General features: G+C 38.2%; 1 protein-coding gene across 2 annotated transcripts in view; it reads left to right on the top strand.

Annotated features, from left to right (window-relative positions):
- The window catches only part of PHF21B (PHD finger protein 21B), a 157,778-nt gene that overhangs the window by 133,207 nt on the left and 12,403 nt on the right, over nucleotides 1-12,168 (top strand). For both annotated transcript variants that reach the window (XM_071733288.1, XM_071733287.1), the window contains 3 exons: nucleotides 38-160; nucleotides 5,255-5,306; nucleotides 11,113-11,189. In XM_071733288.1, coding sequence (XP_071589389.1) covers nucleotides 38-160; nucleotides 5,255-5,306; nucleotides 11,113-11,189 — 252 coding nt within the window. The remainder of the gene's footprint in view (nucleotides 1-37; nucleotides 161-5,254; nucleotides 5,307-11,112; nucleotides 11,190-12,168) is intronic.

The raw sequence follows: 12,168 nt of genomic DNA, 5'->3' as shown, positions 1-12,168 counted from the left end.
GTGAATTCTCTTCCTTTATTTGTACATTGTCTTTTAGGTTATCATTATTCAGCCTCAAGTCCAAACCCAGACAGAAAGTAAAGTGGAGACAAAGAAAACTCCTGAAGAGTCAGCTCAGGGACCCCCTGCTACCAAAAAGAAAAAGGAGGAAAATCCAGAGGTAATTTCTAAATATCTTTTAAATAACTGAGCAACAGTATGTCTAAATTAGAGGGGACATTTCCTAACAATTTTCTGTGTGCATATGTACTTACTGCAGTTGTGTTCATGGTTCTGCCAGTGGTTCATCTCATTAATCAATCACTACAATCAAGGTGATTTCTCTGCAAGTCAGGTGCTCTGATATGTTTTGTTTGCATCATTCAAACCTTCCACTGTCACAAAAAGTAAGAATTGTAGTCTCATAATAACCTAGGTACTTTTCATAGGTGTAGTTGTATTTCTTGTGAAAGGTGTGTACACGCTTAACATATTTTATTTTATATTATCAAATATATAACATCAGGTTTACAAGCTGTGTTTGAGGTTGAAATAACATTTTCTTGTAACCTGAGCTTTCACATCTTCTTTGTAATGAATCTTGTAATTTTAAGATTGTATTTAACAATACATTTTCTTGCATTTGCTGTGTACATGTCTTCCCACGTGTACGTAGATTCTTTCTAGTATGAAATTTATTAAAATCCTTCAAATTGAGTAAGAGAGTAAAAAGCAGGTTATAAGATTAAATCTCTTTCATGAACTGTGCTTGTGATGTAAACTAAAAATATAAATCAGAAGTCCTTGTAGAAATGGGGTTTCTCTTTAATAGGCCTTTTGGCCTTTGTCTGTATGTATTCACGTTAGATTGTGTAGACTTTCTGAGGCAATTTGAGAAGTCATACAAATTGAATCTACTTCTATTGTGGAAATGCTCAGCCCATGTGAAGTCTTAACCTTTCGAGTCTAATGGATGTGTAGCAAGAAAGCATCCTCAGAGCTGTAGGTTTAAGAGGATTATTACAGTAAGCATATATAATGCTACTTGAGGCATGTGAATGGTCGTTTTCTTTACCATTTTAAGAGGTTTGTGTAGTTAAAGTAATGCTATGGATAACTAGTGGGTTTAGCCAACACGGCCTGATGCAGAAGTGTGGCAGAACTACATGTACAAAACCTTCCAAGTTTAAAATGTGACCCTCCCCTATGAGTATTCGTTGTCAGTAAATTGGTGGGACTGCAGGGTCTTGTTTTGTTTAGGGAAGTATTTCCATAAGATTTTTTTTGTTGTGCAGCACCTTGTGGGCAGAGAGGCTGGGAGGTCCAGCTTAGAAACACAGTGCTCTGCAAACCATCCGTTTCATTTTTGCCTATAACTTATCCCCCCAGAAAGAATATTGAATATCTTCTAGAGACCAGGATGCAGGAACATGGGACCGAGGACACTTTTTGGTGTAGCATTCATAAATTGAATGAGCTTTTTATTAAATTACTAACTAGAATATCCTGAGTACCCTTTTTATAACCAAGAACATTGCTCCTACCATGCATACTGGAGGTCTCAGCAACCGTTTTCTGGCAGGCACCATGAAGCCCTTAAGTATGGCAGTTCCCTGGTTTTTTGTAGATTTGTTTCAGGGACATAAATATGTAGGGCTAGAGTTAATTTCTTTTGTTCTTTGAAAGTAAACTTTAATTGATTATAATGTATTTATGCAATTAGTGTAATTAGAACTAGCAGCATAATTAGTGTAAATACATGTAATGACATAAATAGAACATGTAATTACAAAATGAAATGGTTTTGTAAAAATCTTTGTTTTGCTTCATGAAAAGACATACTGCACATTTCTAAAAGCACTCATGTTTTTTAAGCAGATTATTAAATTTAAGGTGAAGAGTAACAAAAATGCCATGATATTTTTTTAAAAGAAAATAAACACTCTAGGCACTTCTCTTCACACCTTTATTTAGCTTCAAAGCACAAAACTGAGACAGGAGCTCCAACATGGCTCTATTATATGTTAGTCACAACAGATTGGGATTTAACTATTTAAATTTACATTTTAAAACAAATAAATGAGAAATCACTGGACCTACCAGTAGCCAGGAATCTGATATCCAGTTGCTGAGCATACCTGAGCAAACAGGAAAGACTGAGAATAATTACTGCTTCTTGTTCCTGGCCTGGTCATTCTCCCAGACACAGCCTCCTGAAATATGTGTGCCTTTTGCATAAACCAAAGGTTTCTCCTTTCCCAAATACTTCATCATTAGACTAAAACAAACCTTCTCACATCTGATGTCTTGCAGCCAGGACACCTGGGACCACCTGGTTGTGGGGTAGATCCTGGTAGATAGTGATCCTCTCAGCGGAGAATGGAGGATCTTGGCCACCTGGGACATCCCAGGTCCAGTGTTTAGAGCCCGCTCCTGGGATATGAGCAGTGTGGGTTCTGTCTCAGAGGTTCTGGGTGTTCTGAAAGAATGGGCTGTCCAGTCCTTGCCAGCAGTGAGGCTCTGCTGGGTATGAAGGCCTGAGGATGGTGGATGTGACTTTAGCACAGAAAGAACCAGAATTCTACCCAAAACTGTTTAATTAAAAAAACCACATATATATATATAGGTAAATTTTCATAATTCTGGCAGCATTTTCCTGGACATTCTGGATTTTTTTTTATTTTTTTAAAGAAAAATTACTACCATAAATGCTGGTTATTTAGCTAACAGTGTTTCTAATCCCACCTAAGAAGGATAAGAGAGACCCATTGCAACTGTGAGCTACATTCTAGTGTTAGTCCTGGACTGAAAACCTGGAGAAATTGAGGCCTCAATTGTGTAGTTTCCTTCACAGAGGAGAAACTGTGCAGACTGTGATATTTGGAAGAGAAGCATTGCAGCTGAAGTAGCATTTCAAGTTGAACTCAATGAGCTATGTGAGTGTGACATAGCAAAACCCATAAAAATTATGTACTGTTAATATAATATTCTTGTTAAAAAGAATACAGTCTCCTGGGATTTTTTTTAGAAGGAGCCATCTTTCATATATCTATAAAAACTAACCCTTCCTGTATTTAATAGTGAGATACTCATCAAGCCCATTTATGAAGTCTCTTCATATGTTCAGCAAGCATGCTTTCATTACATTTAATTAGATATCTATTAAAATAAGTTTAGCATGAAGAGAGGAAATTGTTTAGTAAGCATTAAAGCACTCAGTTTTAGTTTATATGTCAAAAAACGCATCCTCCCCCTACAGTTTAATCTTTAGGTAATAGAGGCATTCTGTGTTCTATTGGGAAAATAAAATTGCCTGTTAACTATTCCAGCTCTCAGAGTTTATATCCAAATGTTGTTATTACTTCTGCTTAGAGCCCTGGTATGTATCCTGCCACAAAGTTACTTTGTGGTGGGAGTGAGATGAAGCTTGTAATTCTACTCAGTCGACTAATTTACTTCTCAGATCTGCACAGTGGATCTCCCATCAAATATTCATCTTTCCCTTCAGGTGTGGAGCCCCCACTGGGTCTGGCTGGTGATTTAGACATGTAAAGAACAAACATTATTGAAATGAAGGTCTGACATGCAGATGAACACATGTGATTGCCATTACCACGGTACCGGGAGGCAGAAATGTAGCGTGAATATATCTAAATTACCAGTGATGCAATTCCACATCACCATGTTTTAATCTACAGGGAGATGCACATACCAGGAGTCTATGGAAAGGAAGTTTTACTGTTTTAATGAGGTTGTTAGTTCACCTGTTTGACAGATAGTTTCTTAGATACATGAGGGGCATAGATGTCCCATCCTGACCCGCAGAGTTTGAAGAACCCATCCCATAGCTAGATCTTTTTACCTATAAAGTGTGGATGTGCTTGCCTTCCCAATTTCACTGGGTGAAAGTCAGAACTGCAAAGGAAATGATAGTTCCAGTAACTTACTAACTGATTTGATCCTGAACTGAGATGAAAAATTGAATCATCAGGCTGTTCACAAAACACAAAGGTCAAACTAATTTTGACTCGGATGTGTTGAAGTGTGTTCTCCTGACACTTCTTTGGTTGAAAGGGGATGTTTTAACCCTCTACTGTTAAAACACTGTTTTTTAGTTTGACCTAAATCTACGCATTTTATTTTGGGTGAATATGATCTTGCATCTTCCTAAGGTCTTTAGATGCAACCAGAGTTGGATTGTGGGTTTTTCTTGCTTTTATTTCCCAATAGCTTTGGTTTCATAGTCAGATTGCCTCTTCTTTGGAAATGCACCTTGTGAAAATGCCACTTGGGCTACATCCAATAAGATTGTTAAGCACAGCAGAGAGAGAAAGAAATCTCCATGGCCCCATAGCACCACAGATGTGACTTCAAACCAAGAAGTTCAGTTCAGTTCAGATTTGGAAAAACACAGCAGAACTTCAGTTTTCTATCGAAAAGATGGCAAAAAAACCTCAACAAAAGTTTTTCTGCAAGGCAAAAATTCCTGATGAAAAAAAATCACTGGCAGAAAATTTAGAGTCTGCTCTAGTATTTACCCTATTACAACACTGGAAGATTTAGTAGTATGCATATGTATTTCGTGCATATAGAGTGTAAAATATTTCTGAGTAATACTTTTCATCAGTGCAAAATCAGTTCACCAGTGTCAGTGGGAGATGCCTGTTCACTCACTATTGTGAAAATGGGAAAATATTCAATCAGTGTTATTCATAGTTTGTGCACATAATATTCTTTTTGTGACTTGGGAAGATAAATTTCTCAAAGCTTTTTTAGGATGAGGGGACTTTCAGCATGCTTCAAATGTCTTGTTTAGTGTTGTAAAGTTCAGTGAACGTATGCCATAGCTTGTTTTGTTTCATACCCCTTGCTCACATCCTATACAAGCAGTGCTATGTCAAGGTAGTAATAACATTACACAATTACTTCTCTAAAGAGTGGCATAACAAAGCATTCAATATGTAATTGAATGAAATTAACTGACTCAATTTTGATCTTGCATTGTCTAAAAACAGTAGTCATACAGCTTTGGCTTCCTAAGGCTCTGTACTGCTGAGGTTCATACTGTCACATACATGGGACCTGACTGACCAGGCATATCTGAAGAAAACCTTCAATTAAATGTCTTCATATTACTATGCATTCAAAGAAGACACATTTCTAGAAGACATCTACTGGCTTCACTCTGTCAATGTTAGATTTTTTATTTTTTTTTTTTGCTTACTTCTGCCATGATTATCATAGTAGGTCTAAATTTTGTTTGCTTTTTCCTTAGAAAATTGCCTTCATGGTAGCATTAGGACTGGTTACAACAGAACATTTGGAAGGTAAGATGGCATGTGTTATTTTACAGTTCAGTTTTTGAGTTAAATACTTTCTCTTGGCTGTCCTCAGAAGGGCAATGAAAAGATCATATGAAATGTTACGTATGCAGAATTGTGCTTTTCAGCCTCACCTCCCACTCCCTTACACAGCTGAAGGGGTATGAGAATTGTCTCTGCAGCCAGGATGAGCAGGCTTGGCATCAGCTGGTTTTTCATGGTTCTTTAAAGGATGTTAGTAACTGGAGTATGACAGTGAAGAAAAAACTCTGCAAAGCCTCTGACCAGCAATTATGTGGCTGAGGAGTCAGCAAGGTTCAAAGATGTTGCCCAGGTCTTCTGTAACATCATGCCCTCTCCACCTTCCCCACGTGACTTTTATTTCTTGAGTTAATAAACTATCAGTTTCACAGAATAATGTGTAGAATAATAGCATTTGTTTTATAAGATTTTAAGCTAATTAGAAAACAATCTTCAGCAAAGACTTCCTTCCCCCTGTTTTGCCAAAAAATTGAACCAACTTCCAGTCTAATCCTGCCTTTGTGTGAGAGCTGCTAGTATTCTTTCCTAGGCTTCTGAGTATGAGTTGAAACAAATACTGCAGATAAACTGCAGTCAGTATCACATACTAGTCAGTTTACTTTTCCAAAAATACCTTGCAGGAGTTAGCAGATTTTCATCTACCTTTGTCTCAGCTTTGACTTTCTGAAAACATAGATGAGAGGGGGGAAATGAGCTTGGTCAGCAACTTTTCCAGTTGAACGAGCAGAGTCTGTGGGTTTCTTGATGGAATGGATTATTTTTCATGTAAAGAGGACGTCTGTTTTTAAGGAAAAGTCTACAGCTTGACATGTTTTAGTTACATGCTCAGCTAATAAAAGTTGGTGTTATTCCACTGCTGTAAGGATGACAAAGGACAGTGGTTCTTGATCACAGAAAAAGATGATTGACATTCACCACCTACTCCATGAACAGTTATCAGAGTAATACCTAGGAATTCCCATTGCACTGAATTTAAAATTTATCTGCTTTAGAATTAGGAAGATTCTTAGATACCTTGCTGACTCAAGAGGTATCTACCATTTTACAGCTTGATTTCTTTTTAGTAAGATTCTCTGAGCTTTTGTTCCTTGGTTTTAAGAAAGATTGCGAATTAGGGAGAAACAGCACCTTAGTTGTGGAGTCTCCTCAATATATTCAGGCTTTCTGTGGGTCTTGTTGCCTTCTTTTCAGTGTCTTTCCTCTTTAAATCTGCATTTTAGAAAACCATTTAATGTCCCAGCGACTGAGAATTTGAAAGCAGTTTAAAGAAACTTTAAGCCATGGGCCTTTTTAATCCCTTAATGGTAATGGATTGAAATGGAAATTAAAAAGCTACAGCAATTTTGGGAGAAGATTTATAATCCAAAAAGTGCAAATGATGACTGGCTCTTGTTTTCTTTATCTAAGGAAAATAGGGCAACATTTGAAATTATGCTGAAGTGCAAATTATGCTTACAACAGAAGGAGCTTCATTTTGAATAATTCTTTATCCTTTGATTTTATTGAAACTAATAAATTGTTTGTGTGGATTTAATGCTTATGCTGAAAACGCCAAGTACTGCTCTGCTCTGTTTGTTCTACAGTAAGTGTGGAGACCCAACATTTTCAGCCCAACTGCTGCAATACTAATCCTGCAGAATCAATTCTTCCAGACAAATTCACTTTTTATATTCCTACTAGCTTTAAATAAATGGCTCCCAACAAGAGCAATTTACTGTAGAAAGGGTATTTCTTCACGAGTATTGGTGATTGCAACTGTCAAAAATACCCTTATATGCTAAAGGTTGTTTTAGTGCTATGTCATATTTATGGTTATCAGCCATTGCTCTTTATAAAGAAGCAGTGGTCATTACACCGTTCAGTTTATTTTAGTACTGGTAATGTATTTCTCAGTCTCACATTTTTGGAATTAAACTGTATGAAGATTGGGTCATTAAAAGCTGATTCACCCAGTATCATTTCACACTCTTACTGCATTTCTTCATTTTATTCTTTAATTTTGTGGGGAAGAGCTGTGATGCACTTCTATATGGATTTCTTCATCAGCCTAGCAGCCTTCCCACTTAGCATCCAGATGACCATCTTTCCCTTACTGGGGAAAAGAGCTCTGGACTGCAGAGCTCACTGTGAGGCATCTTTTGAGGCCTTGCCCAGTAAATGAAGGCAGCCTCTCCCTCTGACTGACATTCTGCAAGGCACAGCTTTCACTGAAGATAAATTGTCATTATGAGCCTCATAGAATGACCATACAGGGTGTTTATTGATGGAAGGTGGCAGCCCATTGAAGCTTTGCCTCCAACATAAAGCTATCTTAAGATTTATTTATCTCTGTAAAATGTATTACAGTTTAGAGGCTTGGGTTTTGGTTTTTTTTTTTCTTTTCTGCTGGGGATATATTTTTAAAATTAATAAAGTAAGGAATAAGCCCAATTCTTCGATGCAGTACATGGTTGTAACATACTAAATCTCTTTCTCTAGAGCTATTAGAAGACCTTTTAGCATTAAAAAAAAAAAAAAAAACAAAAAAAAAACGGTTATCTAAAGAAAGCCTTAAAATAATTCTTTGTTCAGGTCATTCTAAAAATTTAAATCCTGCTTTACCATATCAAAATAAAGACCCTGAAATATAAATATTTCCACATAGATTACTAACACACTTTCTACTGCCCTCGGTTCCGAGATACCGAGATACTGATTTGAAACTTCGTATTTCTGAAGGACTATTGGCTCAGTTAAAAGAAACTGTTTACTTTTACTTTATTAAGCCTTGTTTTGAAACGTATACAGTGCTTGTAGGAGAAGTAATGAGTATCAAAAGATAACATACCAGTGTGTTCTTCTGTTCTATCCTGGAGTGATTGCTTACAGATACAGTCTTAGAAATACATACTCCTTGTATCACAAGCGTGGATATTTTTTGTTCACAGTTTCCATAAAGTGCTGACACTGTACTCTCTCACTCATGGCTGCATAGGATGGAGTACAGCTACAGCTATTTCAGTTCATTACTTGCTCGCTCTCTCTCTTTATTTCCATCTATTCCCACTGCTATTACTTTTCCCCCCAGCCAGCTTTTATCTCTGTACCATAGTGATGTCTCTTCCAAACCTCCATTCCAGGTAGCTACCACATGTGTGAATCAGACTCCAGCAAATATTTCTGTTGCCTTGGTGAGAGCATGTACCAAAGCCATTCTCTCTTAAACCTAGGACACAAAAGGGCAGAGAGCTACAGATCCATCACAGTCCTCTTGTGAAGACCCTGGCACACAGGATGCTCTTTGTTTCTTTTTCTGGGCTAGTGAAAATTCACAAACTTGTATCTCTGTGACAACCTCTGAAAAAAAACTAATCTTGGGCTGCCCCTGCTCCAGCTTCCTCCTTACACTGGCACAAGGGTGCTGAGATGCTGCAAGCCCTGGCTTCACTGACCACACACTGGTTTACCCACAGGTTACTGGACCTGGCTGCAAGAGCCACTACTCCAGCCCACACTGTTGAGACTAAAGTAAAATGTCAGTGGGTGTCCACTTTGTCCATTTGTTTGCCAGCATCAAGGCACATGATTCCTCTCTTGTGACACCTCTGACACCTTCTGGTATTCCTCTTAGAGCATTCCTCTTTTATGCACTGGCACTGACAACAGGAATAACCCTCTCTCCTCTAGTGGCTCTGTGGCAGGCTACTGGATCCGTGGCTAGCACTTGCCCTGCTGTGAAGCCCTGTTCCCTTCGGAGGATGTCAAAGGGTTTGGAAGCTTCAGGATGGATATTTCAGAACAGCCAGACCAGCTTTTCACAAGAAATGTTTTCACAGAGGGACAGAACTGGTACCCATACCAGATCCTCTGGTTTGGAGTCTGCAAAGCAGCAAGGATGCTAATGAGACACTGGCAGTGGCTGCAGCCCTGGTGGGGATTGCATGTCTTGGTGCAGCCTGGGATCATAGGCTTCTTGGTAGTGAGACTGTACAGCTCTGACTCCTGTGGCAGCATAGGGTGTAGCTCATGTCAGACTGTGAGAACAGACCTGTCTGCACTCTTTGAATTGCCCAAAGAGAAGACACCTTCAGAGCATGAGAGATGATACGTTCCTGTGCCAGTGGGAAAACCAACCAGAATATACAAGTAGTTGCTCTTCTGTTTTTCTTGTCTGTACAGTTTCTTTCTGATACATTTATCTCTCCAAAAGTGGTGGCTGAGCCAATAGTCCTTCAGAAATAAGACATTTCAAATCAATATCTTGGAACTGAGGGCAGTACAAAAATCCATAGAGGGTATTGGCCTTGTCTCTAGGGACACTGTGTCCAAGACATGACTGACAATATTAAGCATCTACTGTAGCAACACTTGAAGTAGTATGGCCCCTTTTACTCTGTGGGGAAGTGATCAGCATCTGGAAAGGGTGCCTGGAAATCAGAACTATGTGTTGGAAATCCTATTCCCATGTTATTGTAGACATCCCGAAAACTGGACTGTATCTTCCTGAGGGATTGAAAATGAGAGATGGTGCTTTATATCCTTTAGGACATTTTCTGGCACTCAGGATGTTCTTAGACAGACCTCTTTAGTTCAGACATTGATGAAAGATACCAGACCTTCTGCAGAGCCAGATGGTATCCTAAGTTTCTGTTTGGTGTGCTCCTAGTCCTCTGGGATGAAGGGCTAGTGTTCCTGCCAGTGCTTCTGAGAGATTTACTTAGAGCAAGACAGAACAGAGCTATCACCATCACAGTGGCATTTAAACTAGCAGCATCCCTCTGGCATCTCAGTGCAGAGTCTAAACTTTGCCTTGCAGTATTCACATAGGAAAATTTTAGAACAGAGCATCACCCCAGCTGTGCACAATTCATGTCATGGGAAGGATATGGGGTTGCTCTTCTTGCTTAAGTAGGTCTCCTCTTACTTTATTATCAAAATTAAAAGTGGGTTCAAACCATTATCAAGTGCTAGAAAAAGAAATTTTGTATGACAGAAATGAAATCCTAGCTCAGATAAAAGTACCATTAAATCTGGAGATTTCAGGGGGCCAGGAATCCACTCTCTGTGTCTGTTTACAGCATTATGTATGTGGCTAATTTTTTCTAAATGCAGTCCTCAGCTAGTACTTTCTTGAATATGTGTTACCATTTAGTGGAAGGGAGTTCTCATGTGTTTCACCCTTTTCCTAAGAGGACTGTTATTCAATGAGCAAACATACACGTACAGCAACAGTAACAACAGTTTCTATGCTTGGGATCATAAAGTTGTGGGTTTGGATGGATAGATCATCATGTCCCAGTTAGAGCTGAGTCTAGGCATGATGTTCTGACCATGCTTTTTCTAACCTCCACAGAGGAAAAGTAGTGTAAATTAAATTTAAAAAGGTCTCTATGCTTTCACCTGATATGAGTTACAAGGCTTTAATGCTTTAAATGCTTTATTTTTAGTGGCAGACATTGATAGCATTTTGAAAGGTCTCTGTTGATGGTTGCTGAATATGTGTCTGAAGGGATCATAATAAAAATCTTGTAGGGTGACAGAAGTCCACTTTGGAGCAGGGAAGAAATAAAAAATGCCTGTGTTCTGAATCACACAAGGAAAAGCTTATTAATGTCAAACCTTGAACTGCAGCAAATATCAGTGCTGATGCAACCCAATTATACTTTAGAAATGAAACTGAACACAAAGCCCAAGGGGTTAAGGGTAAGAGCATCTTGCTTAACAAGTTAGATCTACATTTTTCCCTGATGAATGAGAAACACATAATTCAGGTTTCTTTCCATGGTTACAGAAATTCAGAGCAAGCGTCAGGAAAGAAAGAGAAGAAGCACAGCAAATCCAGCCTACAGTGGACTCTTGGAAACAGAGGTACTTTACCACTCACTTTTTTTGCCACAGTTTTATTTTGTGTCAATAAAAGACTTGAGTGCTTATTATTACGGAAGTATATCTGAATGCATAAGCACACATTTGCTTGTGAAGAGATATTGAAGTAGAAAAGGAAGAAAAGATCTCATCTCAGTAGCTAAGCAACAGGTTTTCACCCCACAACATCACTTGCTTCAAACTAGAATTTGGCTTAGTTTTAATAAAGGCCAAAAGGACTTCTTGGGACCTAATTACTCTTTCACTATTCTTTCCCCAGTCCCTTCAGGTCAGAACAGGAGAACTCAGGTGCTGCGTTATGTTCAGACTCACATTTCTATTTCTCTTTTCCTATGTGCCAAATAATAAATGGAGAACTCTGCTTTTTTAATTAGTGACAGTGTTGGTTTAAGAATCAGTGTGCTCTGCATGGAGCATGGAAGCTTGCATAAGAAACATAATAATGCATAATTAAAAATAAAATGCTCTGGCTAATCTCAGTTGTCTGTTACAGTTATGCTCTTACATTTAAAGTGTAGGAAAATTCGGTCCTACATAATATTGGATTGCAAACAGTGTAAAAGCAGCATATGAATAGATGTACATTTTTCTGAATTTTTTTTTTGTTTTTTTTTGTTTCTGAACTGGCACATACGCATTTATTCAGCATATTAAAATTTCACCTTCAAAATTTCATTACAGTTTGAGGTTGCTATTTGAATTACCAACATCAGTGGAACTGCTTTGTAGCTAGCTCTCCATTTAAGCCAGATTTCTCTGTGTTCTGGGTTCTTTAAGCCTAAAGAAAGTGATTTTTCTTTCTTGAGGTAGAAGTAATGCAGAATTTCTGGTATGCCAATGGTTCAGATTTCTGTGTTTGTTGGCAGACAGCATACAGATGAGGCTAAGAAGAAACCCACCGTGGAATTAAGCTGCTTAATGGCTTGGTTGTTCTTCTTTCGAAAGTATTGGAGATTTTTAT

This window comes from Heliangelus exortis, chromosome 1, assembly GCF_036169615.1.
Source record: "Heliangelus exortis chromosome 1, bHelExo1.hap1, whole genome shotgun sequence".
Lineage (NCBI taxonomy): Eukaryota > Metazoa > Chordata > Aves > Apodiformes > Trochilidae > Heliangelus > Heliangelus exortis.
Note: the sequence above shows the minus strand (reverse complement) of the source record. Positions and strands in the feature narration are given on the sequence as shown.